The following is a 23,475-nucleotide window of genomic DNA, read 5'->3' as shown; positions in this document are numbered from 1 at the left end:
TCAAATTCTGTTCTTGCTGGTGATGTTTTCTGTCCTGGCAAAGTAAAAAGTTGTGCCAGAGCTGGGAGGTAGGCAGGAAGTCAAATGCTTACAAATGTAAGGGAGGGCAAGTGATGGAGTGTTTTAGTGGAAAATCATTATACTTCAAGGTATTTACCTAATCTGCTTGGGTAGCAAATTCCTGATCTCTTTCCTGAGAAAGTTAAAAGACCTTTTTCATTCAATGTGAGATGTTTTCTGCTCTTTGTAGGCCTTGGTAATGAATGTAGAATGTGTAATTCTATATTCAGCTTATCAAGAGAGAACAGGTTGTGGAGAACTGTGATCATAGTTAATCTATATTAAGTTGGCATTCCACTTTTCTGAATTCTCATTATTTGGTTGACCTGCTAACAATTTAACTCTGCCATTTGAGGGGTTTCTTAGAAAATGCACAAATCAGAGTCGAGAGATGAATTTTAATAAAGTGTGGTACTTTTGAAATCATCATCTGATAAATATCTTATCTGACACGATAGTTATAATAGAAATTAAATATATATCTTTATGAATAACCTGCAGGGTGTGTGCTGTTAGTCCACTTACAGTGAGGAAAACAAGCTTGTGGCTTTGTGATGGATGTGCAACATGAAGCAACTCCTGCTAATTAATGAGTTGAGTTTCTTAATGTAATGTGCTTCAGCCTGCAGTCAGGAGAGTGCTGCTTCAGACTTGAAAACTGAGAACAAGCCATAAGCAAACTGAAAACTGCTCATGACACAATCACTCTTGTCTTCAAGGCACATGACACTCTTATAAGGCATAAAAATTTCTTCCTAGTGGCTTATTCCTGCTTGGTAGGCACTGCTAGTGTTCTTAAATGGTAAGATTTTTGTTAGGTTATATACCATTAAACTTCTGGTTTCTTGCATTACTGAGGAGGACGTGATCCAGTGGCTTCTTGGTCCATCTCTGGAGTGATGTTTGAGTGCACATCAGATAATAACTGCATGTGTAGTTTCTTGGTGTGCAGGAGGGCTGCAGAAATTCTGTGAGAGACCATTGAGCGTAGTGAAATTATTTCATTTTCATTACACACGTATATTTCAAATGCAGTGCATAAAAGGCTAGATACAAAAAATATAATCACGATACAAAAATATATACAAAAATTATAATCATATTTTTTTTATTGGTGGAGGTCATCCTGTTATCTTCTGTGTACTGTTGACATCATCTTCTTGTTTGAGATGCTGAGTAAGACTGTAACTTTACCCTCTTCCCGTTTTTCTTGCTCTTCACTGAAAGAGTTTTTCGTATGGCTCTGTACAGAGTCCTCATCATTTACCAGTATCAGGTTTCTTTGGTATTTTATCACCTTTGTTTAGTAACTTGCTGCTTGGCATCTTTTGGACAGCTAATTACTGTAATGATCTGGATTTCCAGACTTGCAGAGTAATCAGTTCTGATGTGCTCTTCATAGCACAGGTTTCTGTGTGAGTGGGAATGTTCAGTAAATGATGAGAGTTGTGAATTGCTTGGGAGGCCTCACACAGAAATGCTTTATAGATCTTTAAATTAAAAAAAATACAGCATTCCTTTTAAACAGCAAGATTTACTATTTCAGCCTTTTTTAAAGGAGAGACTACATTTCAAGGGATAATTAATAGAATTGCAGAACAATTTTGGAGGCTGTTAACCTTGTAAACAACAGAAGGGATTAAAAAAACCCCAAAGTTGTGAAGTAGGTGCAGCAGCAGTTCTAAATTATTTGTGTTGTCTGTTGAAAGATGTTAGAAAAGGTACAGCATTGAGATGTAATTGTCCTTCTGACACTGCAGTTCTTGCTAATGCCTGGTTGCCTTGTGCATTTTGAAGTGCCTTGAGTTTTCCAAGCGTTCTGTTGCAGGTTTGCCCCCAGTGCTTAGGTCTGTGTTCCTCTTCAGGAACCCAGAAGTTGCATTATTCTGGGGAGTGCTGGGGCATAAGTAATTTCTTGGCAGGAAGGAAAACTGAAACAAATCCAGTGGTACTTTTCTCGGGTTTTTTGAAATCTAACTTTGCAGCCCCCATGCTGGCACGTACACTGGATGCTTGTATGTTTTGAAACCTTCATCTGACAGACTTGCATAAATCACTGGGTCTAAACACTAAACTCCAGAGGTGAATTTTCAACTTTTCCCCCAACTGTTGAGCTAATCAGCAGTTAAACAAATTGAGGATCTTGTGATGATTTTTAATAGTAGTGCATTCAAGACTTCTGTAGACACATGCTGCGACTAAATATTTATGTCATGTCAGCTTTTTAATTGCTGTTGTGTAATAGAGATTTTACAACTGATGTAGGCACAGTGATGATTGCAGAGATGGCCACAAACAGATATGCTTTTGGTGCTGTTAGATTTCTTATTCACAGCTATATTATCTGCTGTGGTAATGGAACTTATTCACAGTATATTTTATTTTAAATAATGCCATCCTTTGAAAGCTGGATTGCTTGTCACATCTGTTCTGTAAAGAAACTGATTTCCTACTTTGAAGGGAAAGATGGAAACTCCTGAGTTCTGTCACAAGTTTTCTCTGTGGGCATGATACAGCTTGGATGATGTTACTCATCTGCAGAATGGGAGCATGTGGCCCGTGCAGCAGGATGACGGGTCAGCTCTAACAGCTGAGATGTTTTTTTGAAAGTATCCTCAAACAACCACCTGATGAAAATTGCAAGTTTGTATCAGTGCTTATAGCGCTAAGAGGGAAACTCTTGTCCTTTCAGGATTGGGGTTTTTCCAGTTTTTCTTGATGATGCTGTATAAGCTTAACCAAATATCCTGTATCTGAGTTGGCACTGGGACTGAGAACATGATTAACTCTTGATATATTACATATGCTTTGGCTATTCACAAAGGTGGTGAAACTAATAAAGAAAAGTTAAACTTCATTTAAAGAGGAGGTAATGTATTAAAATTGTAGCATATTTTTGGGAAAGGCATCTCTTATTTCTCATATACATGTCTATATGATGTCTTCAGCAGGTGCCGAAACTTTTCGGGGCTGAGGTCAGTGGTAGCTCTGATTACCTCTGCTGCAGTGTCGTGATCCTCATGGGTACACAAGTGTGTGGTACATGGTGAGAAAGAATGTTCTCTCTCACAGTAGAAAGAGGATTTCTGGCTTGCAGCTGGAAGTTTGTTATGAGGCTCAAGTTAAGCAATGCACCTCTGTTTGGAAAACATTTTAAGCTTTCTCATGTTGCTGAAGTGTGTTTCTGTATTAGCCTTGTGAAAACTTAATCTGTGTTTAAAGTTTCTAAAATGTTTGCTAGGAAGAATTTTGCACAAAGCCAAACTCAAATCTATTTTTGTTTGTACTTGCTGGAAGAGCAGTGAAAATTTCTTTTATTCTAGTGAGCTTTTTTTGTTCTATGCTGTTGCTGTTTGCAGGGTGAAAGTTAGTTGTCAGCGCTTGCATTTGTAAATCTCTTTTAAGGGCTGATTACCCTGGCCTGAAAGTTGGCAGGCAAGATCTCGGCCCTAGAGCATTGTTTGGGGTTTTGCATGTTTTTAAATAACAGATCTATGGGACTGATTTGATTGAGAGAACACATGCTGCTACTCAGACTGTAGTAATTCTAGACAGTGAAACAGAGTGCAGAAAAGCACACTTTGAATATGAATGAGAAAAATTAGAGATGTCTATAGTGAAAGCAGGAGGATTGGGGGCTACACTTCAGGGAGGTTTTTAGGGAGGTTAGCAAGAGCAGTAGGGGTTTTGTTTGCTGTGTAACAATCGGGGAGATAGATGTCTTTTCCAAACTATTTGCAAGGTTGTGGTGCATGTGGATGCAGTGTGTTTATAAATACCTTCAGACAGTTGCACATTAACCCTGCCCATAGTGAGATACCCAAACCTGCACTAAATGCAGTGTAAAGGTTAGTTGGGTGTTGACACCACACTTACACACACGTGTGGCTTCTGGATGAGAGCTGTCCCAGCTCTGCTTGGCTTGGCACCCAGGCAAGAGTGATCATGTGGTTGTGTGCACTTATCTGTGTAGTCGTTCTGTGGGCCATTGCTGGTTTGTATCTTCTGAAATTATGGAATTCTTATGACTAGATGGCTTTGAAAATACTCAACAGTGAAGAACCATGCTCTCAGCTTTAAAAAAACCAAAACGCTACAACTGCCCAAAAAATCTCACAAAAACATCAAACAAACAAAAAATTAAAAATCGACCTCTCCCCCCCCAAACAAACCCCATATCTTTCTATTTGTGAAGGTGGTTGTGGATGTTGCTGAGTGAAACCAGTAGGCTGAAATACCCGTGTTGCTTGACCAGATGGTCTCAGTCCCTTCTGAAAATATTCTTGTAACTCCTCAAGTTAACCACTCACCAGGTGTCCACAGGGACAGATCTGAACAAGTGAAGGGTGACTAATGAGAAAAGGACTAATAAAGCACTCTTGCCCTTGCTGTTGCAATTACTAGTTTTGCAGATGGACCAGTGTATTACAGTTTTGGGGAAGACAAACATGGTTGAATATTGTGCTGTTTCTAAAGAAAAATGTTTTTCCTGTATTTTAAACTTCTCTGTCTCAGCTATTTACAAATCAAGTTTGGACTACTTTTGGTAAGTCTCAATAAAATCTAGGCAGTTTCTCTTGGGATAGGTAGTTGTAGAAATAAGTGCTTGAATGTCTGTAGTAGAGTCAAGAACAGAGTTATTCTCACGTTGCTGAACTTGACTTATTACTGCATGATGGCCAAATGGCAAGCCAGAAGGGTACAATGGTTTACTATATGCATTTGCAGAATTGAAATTAATGGTTGCTTCTAAATCAGTGAAACACTGGCACAGGTTGCCCAGAGAGGTGGTGGATGCACCATTCATGGAAGCATTCAAGGTCAGGTTGGACAGGACTGAGCAATCTGATCTAGTTGAAGATGTCCTTGCTTCTTGCAGAGGTGTTGGACTAAATGACCTTCAAAAGGTCCCTTTCAACTCAAAAACTGCTGTATGATTCTGTGATGAAAAAAATGTCATTTGATTGTGATAGCTCAATGTTCTGCTGTAGGTAGTGCTATCTCTATCCCAAAAGGGTTTGCCAACTTGCATTTTTCTCTTGAGTGTCTCCTGCTTATTGCTGCAACATTTATTTATGCAAAGATACGTTGAACTGCTGACTGGTAAACCATATCTTTTAAAGTCATGGACAAGTTAACTCTTCAGTTGGATGATAATTTTATTGCTGCATTAAAATGCTCCGTTTAACTTGTCACTAATTCAGCTGATAAACTCTTTCAAACAGTGAATATGTACCTGTGGTTTCTAGAATGGCCAGTTATTGATTGTGGTTTGTATAAATAAGCTTTTATATGAAGAGATATATCAATACTAATGAAAAACATGCTACAACATATCATATGGAGAGCTTTTAACCTTCCATGGTTTTTATTGGTTTTTCTCTTTCCTGAAGTATCACTGCCTTTTTCTACAGCCCTTGTATTTATTCTCTGACATGATAGTCATGGGAGTCTGCTGTCATGTGAGTTTTGTTCTCTAGGAGTCCAATAAGTGGCAGCTCTGCAGTAGGAAAGGTGGCATTAACTTTCCAGAGCAGCCCTGCATGTGGAGTTGTTTTGAAGTATCCCACAACCGCTGGGATTTTGCAGCTGAGCACTTGACATCCTGCAGACTTGTAGCAGTGGGGTGTATTAAGTGAAAAAAAATTGCATCAGAAGCTCCCTCCTTCTGTGTTTGGGATCTCTCTGTATGGCTTGCTCATTTGCAGAAAGCCAAAGGCTGAGCATTGTTAAAATCACGGGATTCGGAAAGCAGGTTTTATCCTCTTCAAACAAATTACTTTATTGCTGTTGTTTGGAGTGCCATTTTGATCCTTAGTGATCAAAATTCAACTTAAATATATGGGTTTGACATTGTAATTACTAAAAATAATTTGTTTACAAGGTGAGTGGTATTAGTATGGTGTGTATCACAACAAATCCGTGTGTCTAATGAGAATATGATTATTAGTCTGAGTAAGCAAAGTTACCTATGGCTTCAATCTAGACTTGGCCTGGGATAAGCATCTTGCATAATCTCATCTAAGGGACTTCTGAAAAGCAGTAGAGTGATATGCTGCTCTAATTGCTGGCGGCTTACCTGAGGAATTTGAAGTTGCAGTGTGCACACTGCAGTTGTGTGATGTCAGGTTAGCTGACAACCTGTCTATCCTCAGCTGCAATTAATGATTTAGCTGGGTATTTTGTGTTTGATGGCCAGTCAGCAAATGCTTTAAAGCACATATATGTAGTGGAACTTCACTTTTTGTTTGACAGATTCATATGATTGCAGCTGTTTCCCTTCCCTTCCTTTATCCATAGACTGACAAAGTTCTGGTGTTAACACTGTATACAGAGGATGGAAGAGATTGCAGCATGGCTCTGGACAGCCTGATCCTAGAAGGGAATGGGAAAATGTGAGATAAATAGGTGACAGAAGGATATAAAGAGGTACCTTAACATGGATATGGGGATCAAAATGCTGAGTAGATACCACCATTGCTGACTGAAACATGCTTGTCTTTCTCTAAAGTAGCCTTTAGCTTATGAATCTGGACTAAAGCTATGCCCAAGGGTAGTATGAACAACAGTGGAGGTTACATACAGTGAGTGTGAAATGGGTAAGGAGTCTTGGGCTCTTTTTAGAAAGAAAAATTAATCCAAAATTTGGAAAAGCTAAACACAATTTCTTTAAAAAACATGAACAGAAGTGTTCTTCAAGAGGCTCAGACACTTCATGCAGTGCTAAAGTGTCTACCTCTTCCCGTGCATGGCTTTGAGCAACACAGAGTCTGGCTATTTAATACTGCTTTTGAAAAACTGCTTTGATCCTGAGGATGGTTTTTGGTTATTTTATAAAATATAAACATCCTGAATGAATTCCAGACTTTATTACATAACCTGTGAGTATATTTGTGTGTAACACTGTGAGGGATAGTGTAATTTTTTAGTTCCATTTTAATGTGGTTTTTTGTCTGGGCCATTTCTTCCTTAAGTAGTTTCTATTCCAGGGTGAGAGACATAGTGTTAAGAAAAGAAACTTTTGAGAATATAACAGTGACTTGTGTTTCTTTTGAAAACATACTTTTTGTGCTAACTTCACATCAATAGCACAAGGTAATAAGCAACCGTTCATGTTAGCTGAAGTGTTCATCTTCTTGGGGATGTCAGTATGTTTGTTTCCTCAGCTATATGTACAAAATACCTTTTGCATAATCCTGTAATACAGGTGCTCAAATCAGTTTATAGCTGAACATTGTAATTTTCTTTGAAAATGTTGGAATATATTCAGTTAGTTGCATTTGATATTTGCTTTTGTCCATTCCAAAATACAGTGTAAAGGAGACTCATGGAAAGCCGTAATGCTCTAGACTGAAAGTCTTCTTAACTCTAGTCTTGGAGTTAAGGTAGCCCAAAAGGAGCTTATGTTCCTAAAGAATGGAACATTACCATTAACTTACATATGCTACAAATCTTCACATTTTCATTTTAGGGAGATTGCATGTTTGGTGTCACCAGCTTGAAGGCAATAAATCTTTCTCATGCATTGTTACAGATATAGTACTGGAATTTCCTGTGAATAAAAAACTAAAAGAACATTTTACATCTTTTTAGAAAAGAAAAAATTAAAAAGCCTGTCTTTCACATCTCAATATTTACTTTGAGACTTCATGCTTTAAATTAGCTTTTATTGGTTTTTTGGCAAGTTTTAAAAATAACAGCATTAAATAATAGCATCAAATTTCAAAGCAATGTCAGTGTCAGACTTTCAACTCTACTGAGTTTGTTACTTGTTGAATCAAATAAAATAAGATTTTGGGATGATAGAGCAGAAGAACTGGTTGAGCATTACTAGTCTAGTAGAACTGTTGTAACATGTTTCCTAAATCTTGCAAAGATAAAATGACCATGAAAGTAGTTGTAGAAGAAGGGTTGGTTTGTGACTAAATGCTTCTTAGTGAGTGGAGTCTGCAGGTGGTATGAAGAAGTCATGGTTTGAAATGCCGTCTGAATAAGTAAGGTGAGAATCAAGAGAAACTTTCCCAGTGGAATTTCCCTGCCCAGTGCTGTGGCAAGTGTTCATCTGTAATCCCAAGGCAGCCAGTGACTGGGAGCTGAGTGTATCTGTAAGGTGGCTTTATCCTCATTTTATGTTTTCTCTGGATGCATAATCCCAACTGAATTGTGTGGAAGTTCTTTGGGCCTTTGCTCTGAGTCAGGGTGGCGTGTCTGGAGTTGCTGTGGTTCTCAGGAATTTCAACAACCACTTACAGAATCTTTTGTCTTCTTATTTCTGCAGCTTACGAAGGTGACCAGTAAAGTTCTCTCTGAGCAGCCAAAAAGCAGACAGCTCATGACTTCTGATCAGGACACTAAAGTTGTGGCTGAACCGCAGGTGCAGCAAGTACAAGAAGTTAAGGACGGTTCTCATCTAGTAAGTATTCTAATTGCATGTTCCCCTGCTGTGCTGTAGGAAACATTGTGTTTTCATTATGTCTTAATCAAAATTGCAGGTCAGAACATTTTAGAAGAGTGTTGGTTGACAGAAAGCATTGAAACATTAACCAGCCAGGACAGAGCTGTTGGAGGTGGTTAATTCTCCATACTGATTAGGAACCTCAACTTAGCTTGGCTTTAGCCCTTTGGGGGGATTTACATAATGCAAGATATGACAGTTTGCAGTCATTTAAGGTGCAGGGGGTTTTAGGCTATGCAGGAATTGTATCACTAATTTTGAATTAGGTTCTTGGTCACACCTTGCCATGTGAGGAAAATGCAGGGAATGCGTTAGGGTTTATATGTATGTGTAATTGAAAAAAGCACAAACCCATACAAGCGGGAGTTAGCAGTCTGTAACAGGAATTTTGCTCAGTCAGTTGTGTCAAGTGGCACGTGCTGCTGTTGCTGTGCTGCTGTGCAGGATCCAGTGAATGGCTGTATGGGATGCTTTTGGCAGATCATACAGTAGATTGTACTGTGTGCATATATGTTGTAGTAAATGCTGCATATGTCTTCAAGAAGATTGAAGGCTTGATTTTTATTCAAGTATGTTCAAAGTTGTGTCTTTGTTAACTATATATTGTGAGGAATGTTTCCTCTTGGGACATCTTGAAGGGTTTGGTTTCATTTTATGTTCTGCCAGGAGTTTCACTAGTGCTATGCTAAGGAGCAGATGCTGCCTGCTTTCAACTCAGCTTGGAGCAAGCACTAGGGAGCATTCTGAAAAACTCATGCTTTGCTTTTCTAAGAAAGCTGGTGCACTTTTTGTTTGTTCCTCTTCCCCCTTTTTTTCTGAGTTCTCTGTTTTACTTTTCTTAGATGTGAATTTTTACTTATTTGACAGTAGAGGAAAAAATTCAACCTAGTTTTCTGCCATACTTCTGGAAGTTGAACTTTTGAGATGCGCTGGGGGTTTTTTTGGTGGTTTTCTTGTTTTGGGGTGTTTGTTTGTTTGTTTTTCTGTACTCAGGGCATTATTGCCAATAAACTTGAGTAAGAGTGGCTTGCAGATTTTCTTCAAGAGCTTGAAGCTGTCTGTGCATTTCAACAGGTGCATTAGCATTAAAGGCAATTTATTAGTCTTCATATGGATGCTAGTTCTTTTGACATACAAGAATTTTTATTTTAAAAAAAGGTATTTAAATCTTAATTCCTGTTCTTCCCTACTTATTTGGAGAAAAAGAGCATAACCATTTATTTATATTTCAGGAGACCTTACTGTTCTTTTCATGAGAAGAGAAAGCTGATATCAGTTTAGGTATCTTGGAATGTACCCATAGTGCTATAATGGTACATTTCAAATAACTTGTTCTGTTGTGATTAAAGCTTTTCTTTGGCTGAATATTTTATCTGAGAAAGATGGGACCTGTAGCTTATTAGGCTTCAAGTTATACTGATATGATACTCTTATGTGCACAACATCAGAAAAGTCATTCTGGTATGAGCATAATTACCAATATATTCTGTTAACAGTGGTGTTTTCAAAATGGTCCCTTCTGTAATGCCATGCTTACATGTTGATTTTTGTCAGTGCTTCAGGACTTCACTTGCAAGTTCTGTGAACAAGATTATAGTTGGAGAAAAACTTCTGAGTGCAGGAAAGAGTTAGCAAACTAAGATCATTAAGACACTTCCATCTTTCCATGAATGTAGTAGGAAGGAAAAAAAACTTCTGGAATCCTGACTCTGTTGCCTTTTAGCAAGTCCATACTTCAGGTCAGGTGAAAACCACCTGCTGTTTCTTGTGTTTTAATTATTTTGAGTTCAGAAGGCTTGACTGCAAAAAGACATAGGTGCGTGTTTGTGCTGGTCATTATTTCAGCGTGCATGTGATAGGGGCCATACTGCCCTGGCACCTACTGAGCTTTCTAGGAGTTTGGTTTTGATAGACTTACAAGAAATGTGCTGAATTGTGTTCCCAGCTGTTTTGGCTGTGCTGTTCCACTGGGATAGCTTGATACACCTTGTCCAAATGCTTTTGTTTAGGAAGAAAGTTAATTCAGTGGGAAATCTTGATACACTTCTGTAGGTCCTGTAAAAATAGGTATTAGGCTAGTTCTTCATTGGAAGTGGTTATATAAAGTACTTTTTGTTTTCTCTTTGAACAATAACCACATTTTTCTAATTATGAACTTAGTCATTCTGTTATTAGGCAAGAGCAAAACTGAAGACATTCTACTGTGAGTAATGTTGAATAGGTAATCAATAGTGACTAAATTAAAATGAAGATTTTGATGTTTGGAAGGAATCCTTCAGAAATCACTTTTCAGGGTTGCTGGTTAAAGATACACACGTTTTCACTAACATGTTTCAAAGTCTTAACCTCAGAGTGAGTGAGACAGTCTTTTCTTCTGCATTGAAGCAGCTATGAAACTATGCTATTTCAAGCATAATCTAGATCAATCACAAGTCTAGTATGCTTCATTTCCAGCACAACCAGTCAGTTTGGCTGATTCTAGTGGTATTTAACAACAGAATTTTGCACTCAAGTTGTTTGAAAGGAAATTGGCATCTTGAGGATCTTCATGGATTTTTTGTCAATAGTAGCTTAGACTTACATGCTGGAGGTACATAGCTTAGAGGATACTAGCAGATTCTTAACTTTGATGGTTTTCTTAGCTTTGGGAGTTAAATGTGCTTTTTTTTCAACTTCTTTAACCTAGAGGTAGGTTTTGTCACTTCAAGTGACATCTGCCAATAGACTATTTGTATCTTGATTTGACAATTAGTCTTTCTGAGAGAGCCCTTGTTAGGCTGGACCCAGGAGAGTCAGCATTTAAAAAGCAGTTCACTCCATTTTAACTCACTTCTGTGCTTCCTTTTCAATAGTAACTCTTTGCTACTAGAAATTAGGTTACTCTGAGGGAAGAGGCCAAGGTGCCAATCCCATGGTGAAGGTAGTTTGTATGTCCTGTCTCTGCCAAATTAAGATTTAACTGACTTTTAGTGCTAAAAGTATGCACAAGTCTTTTTCCTTGCTTGTTGAACCTAAACTCTTCCTCTGCCATGCTAACATTTGAATGTGTGGCCTCTCAGAGCACTTTCCAAGGACCAAAGAATTTTCTTTCCTTGATTAGTCAAATTGAAGACCTGATCTGGAAATTTGAAAATGGCTTTAGAAGGGATTCCTGTGACCAAGTGACAACAAGTTCTGCAAATGTGTGTTCCAGTGCAGGATATTACAGTGGGGCCATTTAAACTTGCCATCTGATTGCAATATTAGCATCACCCATTCTTTCCCTAGCTGAATAATTACCAGGTGCTGCCATGGGTTTCTGTTAATGGGAATTCTAATCTGTGTGGTACACTGATTTTTGTCAGTCCTTATAGTACTGTAAACAAAAGTTCAATCCTGCTGTTGTTCAAACCAGGGGAAAATATCTAGAGCTTCCTGAAAGATGGGACTTAATTGTACTTTTAAGTATGTTAAAAAAAATGCTTTTCTTAGGAAATACTATAAAAGGATGTCTTAGGCTTATTGCTGTTGGATTATGTTGTTCAAAAATCCTTTTGCAGCCTATTCAAGAATAAGCCTCAAAATGAAAAGGAACTGAGGAAATCAAGTTTACTAGTTTAATACAGGACCATGTGCTCAGTGAAAATTCAGTATACCATATAATCCTCAGATCATTGGACAGTACACAGTATTACATGCAGTATGTGCCAATTTAATGTTAAGCAGCAGTTTGTATAATGAGTAGGTGGTATTCAAGAGATCATGACTAGCTTTAAACAAGAAGTGGGAGAGTTAGACTTTAAACTGGACATGTGCAGTATCAGCATCATGAAGGATCAATACTGGTTGGTGTTTGCTCTTTCTGTCATGATATTCTAGATTTAGGCCATAAGAAAAGTGAATAAGGCCATAAGAATCATTTTATACACGTAGATGACATCTAATGCTCATGTTTGATTATTTCAGAGTGTAGAATATATACGTAAACTCTTAGCAGCCCATTAACCATGATCTGTTGGAGGGAAAGTCAGGCAATTTGATCAGCTGTTTCAGAAGCCTGCAGTGGTGTCGCTGCAACATCTGTTGTGAGGCTGCTCTTCTCTGTTCCCTTCACTGGTGATGGGCATGGCATCAGGTGTGGCCTGGGAGTGCAGCATAATCACTGTTTCTTCAGAACTTGTTACAGTTGCATGACTTTGTTACAGAGAAAGAATAAAGGAAGTTAGATTTTGGTAGGTTATAAGGACTGTTTTGGCTTGTGTTATTCTAACTTTGAATCTAGATTATGTTTTTAAATTTAGGCCTATAAGGCTATATCTGGGATAAACCCTTACTCCTTGGCAAAGAATAAGTATGTTGAGAAATGAAAGATGGGTAAGTAGTTAATAAGCATGTTGACTTCTTGCCTTCTGTGTAGGTGTGTACAGGACATAGGACAAAATACCTATTAAAAAAAAGTAATTGTTCAGGTTATGAAAGTGCTGCTTCAGAGCACTTTTGTTTCATGCAGTCAGAAAACCTGTTTAGGCTTTGAGTAGATGAGCAATATACCAGAGTTAAAATATGCATGAATAAAGGGAAAAAAACCAAAACAAAATAACAAAATTTACTCCCCAGACGAGCTGGGCTCTGAAGTAGCAGAGCATGAACTCTGTTAAGTGCTTTTCAAGTTGGTGGCAGTGTTAAGCTTAGCCAGAAGGTGCCTCGAGTGATGTAGCGTAACAGGAGTGGCATTTTCTGCTTAAATTCATGTTGCCTTTTTTTTTAAAGTTGTAATCCCACACTAAATAGTATTGAGAAATTTGACTTAATGAATGTGCACTGTAGCTGCTTTAAAATAGAAATTATCCCTGGAACCCTAAGATAAAAACAAAGGAACAAGTACAAAATGTGCTCTTACACATGAGAAGGGTATGGGAAAACTGGAATAAGCTTCTGCTTGCCTGAACTGCTTCACCCCTTTTCTTCCCATTAGTTGATAGGAGAAGTGGTTGTTAAGGCACTGGAAAAGTGGACTTTGCCCTGCTCTGTCTCTTAAAGACACTTAGCTCCTCTCTAGAAAGCACGAGTTAGTAATGGCTAAATCACAAAGGGGAAAATCTTGCTATTTGTTTATCTGATAAGAGAGTTTTCTGAATAGTTGTGAATTTTTTAAGTATTACTGTGACTTTAAGCTGACATTAAAAACAGTTAAATTGTTTGCTCATGGCATTTCTTCAAAAAAACTATTATAAGTAACTCCCTCCCCCTTTGCCTGTTCTCAGTTCCAGGGAATGCTAAAGAGAGGAGTGACTTGGCATAGTTTTCAGTCTGGATACAAGCATGTTGAATAACTTTGTCCCAGGGGAGAATTGAAAAAAATGCAGCAGATGGCAGCAATGATGCATCAGACTTCCTATCCTTAGGAGCAGTGTAGCTGCAGGCACTTGGAGTCTTCCAGGGTCAGATAGGGGGTGGGGGAGGGTAGTTTTCCTCTGATCTTACTTTACAGTTTCATCCTTGAAGAGGGGATGTACCTTTTTATCAATTCAGCAATCTTTTATGGTGAGAGTTAGTGGTATATTACTTGCCATAAAGTGCACAACCAGTGGAAAAATAGCACTGAGCTAAGTGTTCGTCTGAAAGAACATTTGAAATAGAGTTTAAGGGTCTGTCTTGTCTTACTGTCTTACATATTTTCAGTATCTTTTAAGTAACAGAGTAGGGTGGTGCTGTAGTTGTGCACTCTGTAAGCTCTCTGAAGTATCGGGTCCAAATCTGAAATAATAGCAATGCATTTGAGAGAAGGTCTAAGTGATGTGAGGTAATGGAAAGGCAAAGAAGAACAAATCTGTTTAGGGCAGAAAAAGATTGCTGGGTATTTTCAGCTTTTTTATTGGGCTTTTATATTTGAAGAAACAGAACCACTTTTTATTAGCAACTACAAGAACTTAATAGAAGTATTTCAGTATGTAAATACATGTGTATAAAAGAGGTTTAGTTGTTATGAGGTCAGGAGGAGTCTGTGTATGTACAACAGTGAAAGCTACACTGACGACAGACTTTTGGAAGGAATTCAGTCAAATTACTTTTTTATATTTCTGAGTTTTTAGTAAAAGGATACACAGTTTTTTTCTGAGCTTAAGTATAATGAATCCTGTTGCAGTACCATGAGGTGGGTAAATGATCTTCAGGCCCCCTTCAGTGCTATAAGTCACTGAGGAATTGTGTTTCTTTTTTTTTTCATGCAGATAACAAATTAAAAAAAAAGGCTTGGAACAGAATTAGCTTCTGATAATGTACAATGACTGCTCAATGGAATACATGAGGTCTTATCTATCTTTAGCCTGTTTTTCCTAAAGAAGTAATTGTGGTGTAGGTTCAGCGCTGGGGGAAGGGAGGAGGAGAAAATGGTCCAGAAAATGTTTGATCTACATGTCAGATTTAAACATGTCAAGCCAGAATGCATTTCTCCATGTATAGAAGATGGGAGTTGTAGTAAATATGAAAAGAAGTAGTTTCTGGCACATATGGGCATTGTGAAAGATGTCTTTTAAATATTTTAACTATTTGGATGAACAAAACTTTTTAGGAAACAATAGAAGTTCATAAGACTCAGTAATACTCCTAAACAGACTGTAATCTCATCAGGAGGAGTATTTGGCTTGAATATTACAGTGTATATGATGAAATACTGAAACATTGCTCAGCAACTGGGATTTGGACTTTGAGTGGCAATGACATATGAACCCCTGCATGGTTTTAGAGTGTGCTATTTTTGGCAGTTGGGTGTTGGCTTGTCTCCTCAGTAGCCATAGAAAGTTTGTGTAAAGAGGAAGGTGATTTGCAATGAGAAGACCCTCTGACACTACTTATTAAACATGGGCTGCTGCTTCAGTAAAGAATTGAGTAACAGCACGAGTGAGGAGAAAACCAGCTTGTTACAAAAATCTGTGGAAGAGGAAGCACCAAAGTCAAGGATAAGTAAAACTTTATCTTCAATTTTTGGAACTGTGGAAAGCCAGGATCTGCATACAGTGGGAAGGACAGTTAACGGGGCAGCTGTGACAGTCGGCATTGAACGTGTTTGTGGTGATGATTGCGCAGTGTCAGATTCTAATTCTGGTTTTTGGGGTAGAAAAGGAAAATATTCGTCATATAACAGCATGGGGAATACTCCCCATGCCAACCCTAGGAGGACATATGGCAGACCTTTTAGCTTCTTTAATTCCTTTAGTCACCTCTTGAAAGTCTCTGGTACATATGGAAATCTGCAGAGAAGTGAAGAAAAGAAAGATAAGATTATTAAAAAAAGAGCACCTAAAAAACTTAATAGTAATGGTCAGCATGTGAACAATGTAGAAAATAATAATAGCAATATTAATAATGAAAAAGCAGCTTCACAAGAGCATTGCTTGTTTGATCATATTTCTAATTCACATGTTGCAGATATCGTAGACAAAGGCTTACAGAGTGAAATTTCCTTAAATAGAAATTCTCTGGAGGATTATGCAGTTACATGTGACCATTCAAGGCAAAATGAAACAAGAGTAAATGTTGAAGACAGCAAGAGTGACAGCTTACAGAAAGTTTTGAGTTCATATAGAGAGATGTCTCCAACATTTTCCTGTCTTGATGCAGACAACAGTCAAAATGTGAAAGACAAGGAGTTTTACAGCATTTGTGTTGTAGATGCCGAAGATCTGAAAGGGGATGAAGAGGTGCCAGCTACTGTGCATGAAGAGACTGCAGCAGACATAGATAACTCAGCTGTTACTGATGAAGGAATGTGCACCATGGCACGACCTCTAGACAGAGGGAAGGAATTTCCAATGCAACAATTGGCACAAGTGGAAGCTAAGTTTAATTCACAGAAAGAACTGTTTCTGTATAAAAAAGAGGATAGATCAAACATGGAGAAAAAGGATATAAAGGAATATTGTAGCCTAGACATCCAGTGTTCTTTTGATCACTTACTGACTGACAGGTGTCAGGTGCAGAGGTTAAATACTGACAGTACAGTAACAGATGTCTTAAAAGCAAAAGTGCCTGGTGAAATCATCCCTGAGAATCAGCAAGAGGAGGTATATACCATGGGTAGTGCTGCCAGTTGGAATGAATCACTGCATACAGTTTGTGATTCTGTAAAGCCTGTGGATGCTGCTGGAGAGGACCAATACAGCCCTAACTCAGAAAAGGTGAAAAACAGTGATAGTATTTCCAATGTATTATTAAACACTGGAGTATCTAATTCAGGAAAAACTGAGGGAAGTAATCATTCTGATGTTGTATCACTTGTTGTGCCACTAACTAGGCATCCCTCAAGTGTTGTAGAGCAAATAAATACTGAACAGGTGGTAGACAACATAGGGGGTAACTTTAAATTATCATTAGAGTTACATGAAATGGACAATGTAGAAAAACTTGATGAAGAAATCTGCTTTCTAGAGCCAGAAAGTGAAGTAAACTCAAATGTGGAAAAGAAAACACTTGAAAGAACATTCCGTGATAGCCAAACATTTTCACCAGACTCTAGTGAACATCATAGCAGTTTTGGAGAATCCTTGAAAGAGGGAGAGAAATGCACTGGTACAGTTTTGCATAGCTGTGAAGCTTTGAACATGGCTGAAACGCAACCAAACTTGGAGGAAGGTTCTGATTTTCAAACTGACATTAAAGGTTGCACTGAAATCAGGGCATCATCTGAAGCTGCAATCCACAGTGGCATGGAGGAGGAGATCTGTGCGAGTGGCACTGAACTAAAAGGTGACTTTCTTGAGGAAGCTGGTAAATTGAGCAGAACTAGATCAGGGATAAGTGATGGCACTGTGACATCTCGTGCACATAATCCAAGCACAGATGAAATGTTGCTAAAGGAAAACAGCCTAGAGTGTCAGGTTTCACAAGAGTTAGTAGAGAATAAAGGTAAAGTATGCAAATATTCAAATTCAGATAACAAAACCAGTGTCTTTTCTGTGTCTGTGGAATGTGAGCATAAGAATAAAATAGATATGAACAGCAGACAAGATGAACAACAGGATGTGTGTTCCTTCCACGCAGTGGAAAATCAATGGAGTGCAGAGACTGAGTCAGCCAAAATAGCTGGGCATGTAGTAGAATCTGTCAAACAGATAAAATTTGAAGGTCAACTAAATGAGTCCATTGATAACAAGGCAGAAAATGTAAAACAGAGTCTGGATGGTAACATTGCTGATTATGATAAAGGCATCTTCAGTTGCAGTGAAGGCTTGGCTGGCAGTCAGAATGCTCCCTCTGACTCCACTGCACCTGCAGTCACAGACAGTTGTATACACAGGAGTGTAAAATTAAAAGATGCTGCTAAAAATCTGGAAGATGCCACTAAACTCTTAAATAAAGACCATAACTTTTTACCTGTATTGTGTCAAAATGCATGTTCTCATGAACATGACAAACCAGCAGAAGAGCCTGAGTTGTGTCACTGTGCCAGATCAGAGACAGAAGTTGGAAACACTCAAGTCTCTGTTGGGCCTTTTACTGAGGAAAGATCAGAAACTCGTGAAAAAAGTGTGTGTGATGTAAATGAATGTAATTTCCAGGATGGTGAAGTAAACCAGTATGTCAGCATCCACGCAAAGGCGAACCTCTCTGGTTTTAGTTTATCAGCTGAGAATCTAGAACCTTTTACCAGGGGGAATTTGAAGCAGTTGCAAGCCAAGACTACTGAACTGAAAAACACCAGTTACATATTAAATTCTCAGATGAATGACTTGACCACAAGCTGGGAACAGATGCAGCCAGATCACAAGATTTTCTCAAACAAAGAGCTTGGAGTTTGTGTTGACCCAAAGCAGGTAGACAAATATGCTGCTACTCCTTCCTATGAAATACCCAGTGCCTCTCCTGGTGCAGCAGGATTTCAGCAAGGCAGAGAGCAGTGTGTGTTAGGTCCGATGGAAGATGGATCAAGTGACCAGAAGCAGTCCTGTGGCCTGGACAGACAAAATCCCCATGTTGAAATGTGGTCACATTTCATCAATCTTCAGACTGGCAATGCTGATTGGGGAAATCAGCTGCTTTCTGACACAGTTCCTTCTGGTAATGGTGAATATCTAGTGGGCTTTTTGTGGAATAATGCAGCTTCTAATGATACCATGGAGAATGACAGACTGTGTATAGTAAATGAAAACTTCCAGAATGAACCTGAAAATTTACCAAGTGCTTCATATGCAGTGGAAACATACCCATATCAGCTGCTAGCACCGGGATATGCTGGTACGTGGGGATGGCACAGTAAAGATGAACTTGTAAGTATTCTGCAGAAGTGGTTTGCTATTACAACTTAAAGCTGAAGCTAGAAGTTTGACTAAGCCAAGTCAAACTGTGATTTCATTAGTTAAGTAGATGTTGTTTTGTCCTCAACCTGATGACTCCCTTTCCTTTGAAAAACTGAATGCTGTACAGAATGCAGAAGTAAAAAATTTTGCTGAATATTGATTTTTTTCTGTTTACTTTGTGTGAAAGTTCAGTCATTGGCAAAGTAATTTGATTGCAGATTCTCAGTTTCAACTGAACGTAAACAGTGTGCAGAAAGGAAGCTTGTTATAAACAATTCTTAATGCTCTTTAGCTTTGTATAGGAAGAAATTTTTGTGGATTTCCTGCAGTTCTTGTTTGGTAGCAATTAGGAAATCTTTTCCTCACTTCTGGAGGTGAGTAGTGCTGTAGAGAGGAGTGGCTGGAGGAGAAGTAAGAGGAAAGAGCTAGGCTGGATCTTGGCTAGCTGGGCTAAGAAACAAGTGAAGCTGTCTGGACACAATCCTGAGCTGCTCTGTGGACCCTGCTCAGGCAGGGAGGTTGGGCTGGATGACCTCCATGGTCCACTCCAGCCTTACCCACTCTGCAGAAGTCAGCCTGTAGCAGCTGCTGCTCCTTTTCCTTCCCTGCTGAGCTTCCCTGAAATTGTCCCCCTCGCTGGCTGTTGTTGGAACAGCTGCTCTGACCTTGCCCAGCACTTGCAGTGTGGGCAGTGGATTGTGCTCAAGGCTGTTTGCTCTCTCCTGGGGGAACTTCTTATATTAAAAATGGAAACTGATAGATCTTGCTGTCATCTTTGAATCTTAGTATGCAAGTAGTTATGTCAAACACTTCCACTTTTTGTAAGTTTTCTCTGTCATCCAGTAGATGTGTTTAAGTAAAATTTTTCAAGTTTTTATTTTCTGGGTATATTCTCTATGCACTGTGATAAGTATTTAAATGTGTGTGTTTAAGAAGATTTAAAGCTTTGTGGGGTTTTGGAGTGCCTGTCTTTAAACACTGCAATGCTCCTAGCATCTGTAAATTTAGAAAGCAAATTTTTAATAAGCTTTTTTAGTGTGTCTTATCATGAGCAATATTCTTTCCCAGTGTAATTACATTAAAACACTCGACATATATTTTTTGTGTGGAATAATTCAATGCATTTTGCTCAAACATAAGCAAAACAAGTCTGATGTTACTCTAAAGTATTGTAGTAGATTTTGCACTGCAGAGAGCCATCTCTCTTAAGCACAGATGTGACCGTTTATATGATGGTTGCATATAACCATATGTAATCATTAAATGTGTCCATTTCCCAGGTTAAAAGAAATTATCTTGACATGATTTAACTGGATGTGGTTATTCATTCTTTTTGTCCTAATGCTCTGTTCCTCCTCTAAATGTAGTAACAGAAGTTGTCATGCACATCTTATTGCTTTCAGTTTTCCATAGTGTTTCATTAAAACTGTTACATACTTCTATAATTTCAGAAAAATCCCTGTACTTTTGTGTTTTCTTGATTTTTTTTAAGTATTATTTTGCTGATACAATAGATACAGATCTAACATCTGTTAGGTTGATCTGCAGATAAAGGTGTAACATATGATTAGCAATATAATCAACATGAAGAAGACATGTATATTAGGGAACTGCCTGAAGTCTAGGTCAAGTACAGGCTGAGTTAGTCTGTCAAAAACAAAGAATGAAATGTTTGTTGTCATTTGCTCTGCTTGGATAACCTTTTCTGGTGGTTTTAATCAGGGAAATGAATGCTGTGCGCTACAGTTCAGTTGTGTTTGTACCTGAAATGATTATGGGAACTCAGTTAATATATTCAGGTGTGAAAAAACATGACAGTAAAATCTTGAGTTGTATATCTGATACTGTTGTTTGAAACTGAATGTATCTGTGCACCAGATGCCTGCTGTGCATCCCTGAAATGCATAATCAATTTCTTTTTGCAGGAGTCAACCAAGGTTTCTGAGTTAAACCCCAATGCAAAGGTGTGGGGAAATCATATGTTACACTTGGAAGCAAGTGGTGCCACTGATGGTAGCGTGAGCAAAACGTGGGAAGAAATACCTGACCAGCCTCCAGATTCCTGTAAAGAAGGTATGGACAAGAGCTTCTGGCTGTTGCTCAAGCAGAAGTTAAAATTTGGTGCAGCACTGTCTCAATTTTAATTTTCTGCTAAAAAACATAAAGCAAGTATGTAAGCACCTTTATTTCGGATGTAGTTTTAACTGTGGCGTGACTGTGATTAGAAGGAGCACTTGTGAGTGTGTTTGTGGTGTGTGCTGCAGGACTGGATGCCGATGGCGATGGCGACAAGAAGCATCAGAGTGCGGTGCTGACGGAGCTGCCGGAGCCGAGCGCGGACGTGCCGGGCTCAGAGCAGGCGGACATGAACCCTTTGGCTCTCGATCATTCCGAGTATGAGTCTATGCACGAGACCACCCAGACAGGTAAGACAAAGCTAAGGTGTGCTTGGACTTAGCTTAAAAACAAACTAAACATATATTTTGAGTTAAACAGTGAGCACCTGAAAAACAAAAAAGCCCTCCGAACTATACCAGTTTTCTTGTTCAATGTATGCATTCTTTAAACAGACCCTAGGAATTCCTGTCTGTTTTGCAGTCAAACTTGGACATGTTTAGAGACCAGTTTCCTCCTGGTTTAAATCTTAAAAAGTTCTGCCCAGCATCAAACAAATGTGTATTTCTAGTTGGGTCAGGTCCTGAGGTGAGGTTGACATACAGTTTGTGTCTAAAGTTATTTAGACACATTAGTTGTGTCTAATGTTAATGTGGGGAAAGACCTGTTTTGTACTTAATATAGAAGCAACATTTTAGTATTAACTTCTTCACATTCTTGGTTAATCAACTTCCAGAATTTCTCTTATGTGCGTTAAGAAGCTGTAGTCTATACCAGATGGTATGTTTTAAGAAGCTTCTGGAAACTAGCATAGAGATTCACCATGCTTATATTTCATTGAATGGGACAGAAGGTCTGCAAGATGCATGTAGGATTACTACTTGAACTGAGATGAGGGATGGGAAGTGGAGGAAAATGTGCTGGGTGTTTCTTCAGATTCACAACAGGTCTGTTCATTATGCTTAGCTGATTTAGTATTTAAAATTACCAGTATAGCGTCTATAATAGCTGCAAATTAAGGCAACTGAAATCAGAAAATCAGACATCATTGTGGTATCATCTTTGCTTATATTTGAAAACTGAAAGTTCTCATTGACTCTTGTACTGAAGGGTAATATTGGGGAATATTAAATAGTAACTAGCTGGCAAATAGGAAATGGTATTAATGGTGCCTCACACTCTAGAAGGGAACAGCATTCTTCAGATTAATGCTGTAACTTATCAGTATGTCCTTTATGTACCCAGAGTAGTTAACTTTTAACATGAGTTCGATGGTGTTGTAAAGAACTGAACAGCAGGTCGAGTCTGTTCCATTTGATAAATAGTGACACATGGTCCCAAGTCTGAAATATGATCTTTCATTTTTTAGTAATTATTTTTTAAAATGCATATGAAAGGAAATATGGTTAGAATGTGATACATGTATTTCTCAGGTGTTGGTGTTCTCTTCATCAGAGAAGAACATGTGGAGGACAGCATGGTGGGAGAAAATTAGAAGTTGCTTTAGGAAGAAGAAAGACTAAGGAGAGTTGAATAAAGGGATGAAAGTTAGTGAAGGGAAGTGTATAGAGGACAGTAGTGAAATACTTCTAAAAAACTAATTTACAATTACATACATACATATTAACATGAATAATGTTCTACTAAATGTTTTACAAATCTCTAAAGGCCACACAAAACTTCTCTTTAAACACTGCTCCCACTGACACAATGAGTTTACTCTACTGACATGGGTATATTGTGTATAAACTGAAAGGAACATGACGTTCATGTTTTCCATGTGATAATTTTTAAGCTTCCATATGTAAGAAAGAAATTAATTTTGCCTTCTTAACCAAAATATTGTAAGTTGATTGCATATTTGTTGTTAGTAGATTGGATATCTGCTGATATTCCATAACTATATTTTTGAAAACCTTCTCTAAATTAATGTGTTGGTAATTTAGAGTGAGACCAGAAGTATGGAGTGCCTCCATTGCATTGTTCCCTTGCACTGCATTAGTCAAGGTTTCATCAGCTAGAAATTTCATCAGCTAGAAATTGACAGTGTTTACTTTGAAATGTGCTTGTAGCTGTTCTAAAAGTGCTTCAGATTTTTATGTATTTGGAGAACAGAGGTTAACAAGTAAAGTCAGACATAGTTTCTCTTTTCTGTCTTAAATAAAAAGTTGCCGTGCAATTTCAGGGGTTAGTAACTAATACATAATGAACATCTATTGAATTTGAAAATTCATTACTAGTTGCGTAGTCAGTAGTAGACATGATGGCTTGTTTAAAATAGATATTGTGTAATACAGCAGAGCTACTTTTTAATTTGAAGTATTTTAATTATTAGGTGGAAACGAACAATTGCAGCCAGAAGGTCAGGAAGATTTACGAGAATTACTGAAAAAGACACTGGAATTCTGTTTATCTAGGTAGGTATTTACCTAAATGTACCAAACTGGAGGATGACTAACAGCTTGGGATGTATGTTAATACATTTCTTAGTTACTTAAAACTGAGTGAAAATTTGGAAAAAGTAACACACAAATTTCAGAGTGTTGTGTTGATCTACCTCTTAAAGCTTAC

General features: G+C 38.2%; 1 protein-coding gene across 3 annotated transcripts in view; it reads left to right on the top strand.

Annotated features, from left to right (window-relative positions):
* LARP4B (La ribonucleoprotein 4B) overlaps positions 1-23,475 on the top strand; it is a 56,030-nt gene that overhangs the window by 9,876 nt on the left and 22,679 nt on the right. For 2 of the 3 annotated variants that reach the window (XM_030969216.1, XM_030969206.1), the window contains exons 1-4: positions 14,008-18,759; positions 20,715-20,862; positions 21,054-21,215; positions 23,240-23,321. In XM_030969216.1, the coding sequence (XP_030825076.1) occupies positions 15,355-18,759; positions 20,715-20,862; positions 21,054-21,215; positions 23,240-23,321 (3,797 nt within the window). In that variant the 5' untranslated portion in view covers positions 14,008-15,354. Of the gene's footprint in view, positions 1-8,338; positions 8,474-14,007; positions 18,760-20,714; positions 20,863-21,053; positions 21,216-23,239; positions 23,322-23,475 lie in introns of those variants that run through there. The other variant, XM_030969223.1, reaches the window with a different exon arrangement.

This window comes from Camarhynchus parvulus, chromosome 2 (genome assembly GCF_901933205.1).
Source record: "Camarhynchus parvulus chromosome 2, STF_HiC, whole genome shotgun sequence".
Lineage (NCBI taxonomy): Eukaryota > Metazoa > Chordata > Aves > Passeriformes > Thraupidae > Camarhynchus > Camarhynchus parvulus.
This window is presented reverse-complemented; position numbering and strand designations above follow the sequence as displayed.